At 34.4% G+C, this 8126-nt stretch overlaps 1 protein-coding gene across 3 annotated transcripts in view; it reads right to left on the reverse strand.

The window, feature by feature from the left end:
- LOC114256935 (uncharacterized) overlaps nt 1–7313 on the reverse strand; it is a 62721-nt gene extending 55408 nt beyond the window's left edge. Inside the window, exons 1-12 of one of the 3 annotated variants that reach the window (XM_082879605.1) lie at nt 7012–7313; nt 5459–5759; nt 5127–5346; nt 4655–4994; nt 4435–4548; nt 4217–4345; nt 3924–4115; nt 3649–3843; nt 2650–2787; nt 2381–2500; nt 2027–2280; nt 50–153 (exon numbers count right to left, since the gene is read on the reverse strand). In XM_082879605.1, the coding sequence (XP_082735731.1) occupies nt 50–153; nt 2027–2280; nt 2381–2500; nt 2650–2787; nt 3649–3843; nt 3924–4115; nt 4217–4345; nt 4435–4548; nt 4655–4994; nt 5127–5346; nt 5459–5759; nt 7012–7110 (2206 nt within the window). In that variant the 5' untranslated portion in view covers nt 7111–7313. The remainder of the gene's footprint in view (nt 1–49; nt 154–2026; nt 2281–2380; nt 2501–2649; nt 2788–3648; nt 3844–3923; nt 4116–4216; nt 4346–4434; nt 4549–4654; nt 4995–5126; nt 5347–5458; nt 5760–7011) is intronic. The other 2 variants (XM_082879590.1, XM_082879596.1) reach the window with 2 other exon arrangements.
- Nucleotides 7314–8126: the final 813 nt, after the last annotated feature.

The following is an 8126-nucleotide window of genomic DNA, read 5'->3' on the forward strand; positions in this document are numbered from 1 at the left end:
ACCTTAGCAAGAAGGGGAAAAAATCTAGAAAGAGTACAATTAATCATACCAACTAGAATGGCTGCAATTTTAAGCTGCATTTCTGGATACTGAGGGAAGAACTGGTACTCCTCCAATAGATTTTTTACCATGCACTCAAAAATCAATTGCTCCCTGCCAATTTACAATACATCTTTTCAGAACACTATTTCTCAAGTTAAAGATTAAAACATAAATGTCATTTTTAGTTTCTCAAGAAACATGAATGACTCATTAAAATTACTTGCTAATTGAATTTAATGATATGAAACTCTGTTGCTGGTACACTGAAGAAACGTCTTTGACAAAGAATTTGTTAACAGTGGAATTGAACCCATACAAAAACACAAGAATTTTACGACAACAAAGATAGCCCTGTCAAACTTCAGACAAAAATTAGACAAAATCAATCTGTCATTCAGAACTTTCTTCAAAACAGTAGGTAAACATTACTTGAGAACCCATGTGATGCAAAACTTAGAAATTTTGATAAGAATGAAACCTCATATAATGAATGGGAACCAGCCACTCTCAAGTGTTCTGCTTTCATTCATCAGAGTACAGAGAGATGCTCAAGCAACTAAAGAAATAGACTGTGACATCTTCTAAAGCAATCACAAATGAAACCAAATGACATCTCCTTGTTTTTCGCTTGGGAGTCTTTTCCTTTACCTTTAAATGATTTTGATGACTTTTGGTAGATTTGTACATCCATATAGAAATGTAGGAAGGATATGTTTTGTGTTTCTATACACCATGTACAAGGTGCGCCTCTTTTGTGGTGCTTTCTTTTTCATTAATTAAATGTTCTTATCAAAAAAAACATTGAAGATGCAATTGTATTAGTAATAAAATAAATAAATAAATAAAAAACAATGCCCAATTGTATTAGTTATATTTGAATAAATAAATAAATAAATAAATAACCCTTTTTCACGTTCTTTGATAAAAAAAAATTAGAGTGTTTCACACCCCAAACCTATAGAGGTTCACTACCCCAAATTAATTATAAAACTAAAAAAATTCAATAGTTTTCCAGTTGAGTTTTATCAAATATTGGTCCATTGTGTTTGCTATGTATGTTATTTGTCATTTATATATATATATATAGTTTAGAGTTGTTTATATTATTCTTTTTGTCCTGTTTTGTTACCATTCTTGTTTTGTCTGTCTCATTTATGTTTTTTTTTTTCTATACATCACACTTTAATTTGCTTATGCTACTTGTTTTGCATCCATTCTTGTTTGTTCATCCTCGGCAAATGGGAATAACGTCTGCATTTGACATGACATTTTTTACAATGAGTTCATGAAACTTGATATTACTTATTGAAATGAATTATCCTCTTATGTTAATTTTACCTGTTACAACCACCCCTAGGAATGTACAATTTCAACTATGAAACTTGTCAAGACTAAACAAGTTACTTAATAACATATATTGAGAAAGACATTGCTTGAGGTTTTGACTTGAGCCTATCATAGACGTTTTATATGTCATAAAAAGTGTTGAGCACAAAGTTTTCAAATGCCTAGCTTTAGTAGATAGAACATATAGTAATAGTTAGTATTTTTTGTAAGTTAATGCAGACAAAAGAATATATTCAACTGTATGATTTTAGTTTTGTAGTCAACTATGTTGACAAAGAATGTCTAGTTAATACTGATATTATTTACTTTTTTTTGTGTTAGAAATCGATATTGAGCTTTTACACCATTTTTTTTTTTTTTCCAATTAGGAGTTGTATCTATTTTCACCCCGTCAAAGTTAGAATCCTAGATGCAAATATATTAGTTATATTTGAATAAATAAAAAAATTTGCACATTCTTTATCAGGGTTGAGGTGATAATAAGAAATACAGAGTCACAGATTAGACACATAACAATAAGCCATGAAAATAAGTGCTATATCAGAACAGGAAGGCACCACAAACAACCAAAGCCATGCAAAGAGAAGTTTTCACGCACTCATTATGATTACTTTAGAAAAACAAAATAACAATTTACCTTCTCTCAGATGACTCCTTGAAACGAGCAAGTATTTGAACCATATCATCAATAGACAGCCGACCATCAAATAATTGATCCAAGTAAGTGTTTGCGTCTGCCTCTGTGTCATTTGAATATCCATTGGGTGTCAATGTTTCTGAATTCTCAACATTCTGAAGTCTTAGACCAACATATTTGGATGCTTTGCACAACCATTTCAGTTCCTCAGAGAGCTTCTCAGAGGTAATCTGTACATTATTATCTTCAAGGGCCTGAAAAATAATGTATGTTACAACTTACAAGCCACCAAATGCATGAAGAAAGCAAGGAAGATAAATAGCATCTAACACAACTGAGGCAAAAAAATAGAACCTTTAAAAACCTTGGACTTATTCTGACATTTAAATTTGCAAGAGCACCAGAATGTTGGAAGGAATTGGCAGAGATATCTTCTGGAGGGAAAAGTATCTCCTTTACAAAATTCAGGCATGCCTGACAATAGCAATATGAGTATAATGTGTTATAGAATAGTCTCCATGATTTTTGTTGCATTCAAAAAAAATAATTAAAAAACTGACCTTGGCATCATTGTTGTGGTTATCAGCTATCATCAACAATTAAAAAGAATTAAAAAAACCAACCTCGAAGAATACATCTTTGTGAGTTCTTATATTATCATTCAACCATTTCTCAAGATCTATGTATTCCTTCTGTGTAGCAAGAGCAGCCAGTCGAATGCTAAAATAAAATGGAATCTGCTCCAACAGAGACAACAGAATCTGTAATATGATCAAAAAATATAACAGAAGTTAGAGAAACAGACAAGCAGATAGCACTTACAATGAGAGCAGTTTTACTTGATATCAAACTGAAAGAAAAGAGAATCAAAGAAAGAACCAAAACCACACTTTGGCAGAATACAGCAAAACAACCGGTGAAGCAGTTTCAGCAGTGATTTTGAATAAAAAGCTGGGTTCCAATAGAATGCAATCCATTTACCATTCAATGAAATTTCAAGAGTAATGGTAAGATACGCAATTCCTTATTTCCTCACTACTCCCACCCAGTGACCTTTATTTGCAACACCCTCGATCTGAACCATATCACCCTTTCCTGCCGGTACACTTACAATGTTTGCAACACATGGCTAAGCCATCCAAACCAGTTTTCTCTCATCGTGCCCAACAACACTGCCTACAACTTCTTACAAGTTTATCTTGCCTCCAAATATGTACCCAAACAGCAATGGCACCCATAGAATATTTATGGAAAGTTCAGAAGTTCTGTTTTGCTTCACTTTTAAAGGCTTAAAGTGCACGCTTCTGGGTTGCATTTTCAGTAAGCCCGGAGTGAAGTCATAACAAGGTAGCCATACTAAACATAGCCTGACAAAGGTGTGACTCATGAAGCACAGAATTATTAAAAAATGAAAATAAGAAGAAAGAAAGTGATTATACTTGGTGGGAGAAAAAATAATTACATCTAATGACATCAATCACGCTAGGCATCATATGAAACGAAAAAAGTAACATCACAAGTGAATAGTATTAAAAAGCTTTCAAACAGTTACTCAGCAAACGAAGAACAAGAGATAGCTATTGTGCAGAAGGAAATCAATACCAAGCCAACATCAATTTTACCTTCAGCTCCTGGCAGATTTCCAAAACTGTAACAATGTTGCCTTGATCTGTTTTCATCGTATCAATGAATCCTCGCAACACGAGCTTGGTATTAGATTGCCAAAGCTGAAGCATGATACCACTTCCAGCAGCATCACCAACTATGATGGGAAAAACTGTGGAAAACACTTCCCATTGGAGCAGATTATAGGGAGTCTGCAAAGGCATAACATGATTTCATCACTTACCAAACATATTATCAAAAGAATAGAGAAATAAAAATGGGAAGAAAATACATTAATCTGGGCAATCCCAAGCAACAAAAGCTCAGGGCATTGTTTAAGAGGAAACTCCAGAATCTGTCGAACATATTTAGCCTGGCCCCTTTCAGCTAGCTGACACAGCACCTCCAGAAGGTCAAGAGATAACCATGCATGGTTTGCAAGTCCATGTGGAACCTCATTAACTTTCCATCCATTAGCACATGCCTACAGAAAAACAAATTTTACACCATTTAATTTAAATAGCAAAGAAAACAAAAACAAATTAAGAAAACTATATATAGACATGAAAATGCAGCAATCCATACCAGTTTCCTAGCAGAACAAGAAAATGTAAATATTTCTGGTGATGCTGATACAGCATATCTGAGAAAAGATAATTGACCATCAACATTCTTCCAGACAGACCTGCATATGGCATGCAGCGGAAAGGGATCCTGCACAAATTATTTTCTACTGATCAAGGACTAACTTCACAGAAAGTAACAAGTGTTGAGTCTCCAATAGAGAAGCATAAATATGATACCTGACATGCACGAAGATAAATGGACATGAAAAGAAAAAATGCTTGCTCACTGGGAATGTAAAAACCCTCATGGTCCAGATTCTCCACAACATTTATCCAGTTGATGTCAGGAGCCTGCTCTCAGAAAATAATAATCTAGGTAAGAACCAATTTTTCCTTGGCTCGTTCTTAATACCAGAAGATAATAAACATTTGAAGTGAAATTGCAAATCAAACTTACAAGTTGCTTAATCGAATCCACAAGGACATGAACATTGCAAGAGCTCAGGCATGATGCCTCACATGTGGCACTGCTACCAATGGCAGAGTAGAATGTTAAACAACAATTTTGGTTGTCCTCAAGACCAGTATGGGTGCGAGTAATTGTGCCAAGAATTCTAGAAACTGTGGCTTCAGTGAGAGGCAAGAAGAGAGATAACACCTCATTGCAATGTGAAGCGTCAACAGTGCATCCATAGCCCAGTTCGGACATAATATCAGCCATGCTGGTTTCACTCACCATCTCCGCTAAAATGGCATCAAACTCATTTTCTCTGCAACCATAGAATAACTCCATATTCCTACAGCAACCACAAATGGCACAGAGACAATTAGGAGGGCTACTACTAAACTAAACTGTAGAATATAGCAAACAATAAATTTCATCACTTCATGGTTCATCAGAGGAGAACAAATAACGGAGAGATGAGAACCTGGCCTCATAGAAATCATCAGAAAGCAATGGAGCTAATATTAGTGGAGTCCTCTCCTTTGGCTCCATCAAAGACAGTAGTTGCATAAATGAGTCAACATGCTTAGAAAGGCCCTCTGAGCGAATCAAAAACATAATAATATTTTGAATTTGCTCGGAAGAATCTATAACAGCAGAATTTCTCCGCAACTCCTCAATCTGGCCCATGCAGAAGTTTTGGCCTGAGAAACAATCAACAGTTATTCAAATCATAATCTGCAAAGTGGATGAACCACAAAGAAAGGATACCACAAAATATATATATATATATATATATATATCCATATAATGTACCGCTTGTCCTGATGTCAACATTCTCGGAGTCAGCCAAAGCAAGGCCAATTCCAATTTTTTCAGTCACCGACAAGTGTAATGCATCACAAAAATCCGTGAGAAGTTGTTCACTTATCACCATGGTCCTCATTGCTTCACAAAACACGGTACTAAAATTTGGCCATTGCAGTAAATATCTAAATATTGCAGCTAATAAATCTGGCTTAAGCTGCATGTTGTGCACGTCTCCCTCACGAAAATTTGTATGATCCAAGCAGGTTTGAAGCAGCAATATACTACCCTCGCATCCATATTCAACAAACTACGCCAACAAAAAAAGAACAAGCAATGAGTTAATCAATTAGAAATGCTTGCACTAGACCATGAAATATTTCCATTCACAAATCACAAACCCATCACCAGAAACACTAAAACTGACTCATCACATCCATAGTTGTTAAAGGCACACCTAGGCCCCCAAAAAAGTACCCAGCTAGTCAAGATCAAAGAAAGTGTCTCATTCTCAGTTAGACTCCAAGCACCAGAAATATACACCTTTTTTTTTTTGAAAAAATAAAATAATAATAATAATAATAATAATTTTAAATCCAACTATATCTTCATCTTTACTTTCTAATTTTCCCACACTCACTGATTGAATTTCCTTATATCATATTCACGGTCCTGTATATATATTACTGTGTGTACTCATTTTTAATATATTTTTTTATTTAATTATAGATTGAGCTGATGCTTGACTACTTGATAATGCATAATTATTAGTGTTTACAAATATACTTAAAAGGGTACAATTATTTTTTGCATTATTACAAATATGCAATCGGCGTTTTATTTAGTGGATGCATATAATTGCAAAAAGTTACATGTATATGCATTTACTTTATTCTCTTTGCTGATATGTCAAAGCTTATTTTAATTTATGTTTTTTTCAATCGTGTTTCATATTTTCATTTGTTTTTATTTGCAAGTGTATTTAATATGCAAGCCTATCGCACGTGCCCCTTACTTCATTGAAGCGCGCACTTTACTTTGCCCCTTGCGAGAGCTTAAATCCTTGAGGCTTTAACAACTATGATCACATCATTTTCTGGATAATGAAAATTCAAATCAACTCAAACCAAACCAATAAAAAAAAAAAAAAAAAAAAAACTCTTTTAAACTACATAAATTCTAGAGGATATCACGTCTATCGAGATAGGGCGAACAGATACATACTGTATGTATGCAAATGTACGCGTGTGTTTGAATTGGAAGACTTGAATTCACGTAATGATTCAGTTAATAAAATGCAGTAGGAAACAACCATCGATTGTTTGGTAAACAGGAAAAATGGGGTAAAAGAAAGTTATCTAGCTCATTAAAAATGACAAATTCAGTGGAGTATTAGGCTATGATCATTGTCATGGACGTAGAATAATCAAAATTCAAATACATTTTACAGTTTAGAGTGATCACGACTACGACAGGGTCATCATCACCATTCACGCTCGCGTGTATTACATTATGTGCATGTATATATATATATATATAGAGAGAGAGAGAGAGAGAGAGACCTGAGAGAGTTCCTGAAAAACATAGTCGGAATTGGAATCGTTGAGGCTCTGCAACAAGAACCGGATTTGATTGGAGACGAGTGAGGAGAAATGTGACATTGCGATTGTGAAATTGAATTGAAAGACCGATTGAGATTGGTGAATTGGAGATTTGAGAGAGAGAGAGAGAGAGGCTTTTGTTTTGAGGGGGAGTGTAGAAGACAGAAAAGAGAGAGCGAAGCGTGAGAAAGAGACCGGTAATAAAAGGACTTTTTGCGATGTAGACGTCCGAAGGCAGTTAAACTCTGTCCCGAGAAGTGATCTGGTAGGTCTGGCCTACGTAACCCTGGCTCGCCTAATGCACGTATGATCATCTCAAAAATAGCCATAGCATGATAGGGCACACGAATGAGATTAGTTCGGTTTTAGTGTAAATTAGGAATTGAATCATGAGAATCGATTTCAAAAAAATTTGAACTGTGACCAAATAGTTAAACAATAGAGCTGAACTAGAATCGAATTATAGAAATCGGTTTGAATTGATTCGATTTTACAGTTTTAAAAATTTTATATAATAATAAATATGATATATATTTGAAAAATGCTTCAAACCCTCTTTTCCTTTCATTCCATTTGACCCCCTTTCTCTCTCTCATTAACTATTTATTTTTTTCCTTCTCCTCCAATTACCACCCGCCACGTGTGTGTGGGGTGGTGGTGGAGGTGGTGATTGGAGGGAGTCTCTATTAATGCTGTCTATATTTTATATTAGTAAACAAATTATTAATAATTAATTTTACAATGAATGTTAGTGTTTAAATCTTATAATAGGCTTTTTATATTTTAATTTTTACATATAAAAGTATAAAAAATATAATAAATAAATGTGTCACAGTTTGGCTCGATACGGAAGCTTTGGAACCAGGAACGGACCGATTTGAACGGTTTCATTATTTTTAGAACTAGAATTGAAACTAATAAAAATCAGATCAAAGAGATAATTTAGACCAGATTGGATCGATTTACCGGTTTTATTGATTTTTTTAACATCCCTATAGCATGATAGGGCTAGACAAATTTCAGACCGAGCTGGGTTTATACTATATAATAAGAGAATATGGAGGGATTCTATTTAC

The sequence above is a fragment of the Camellia sinensis genome, chromosome 1, assembly GCF_055761805.1.
Source record: "Camellia sinensis isolate YWXY chromosome 1, ASM5576180v1, whole genome shotgun sequence".
Classification (NCBI taxonomy): Eukaryota; Viridiplantae; Streptophyta; class Magnoliopsida; order Ericales; family Theaceae; genus Camellia; species Camellia sinensis.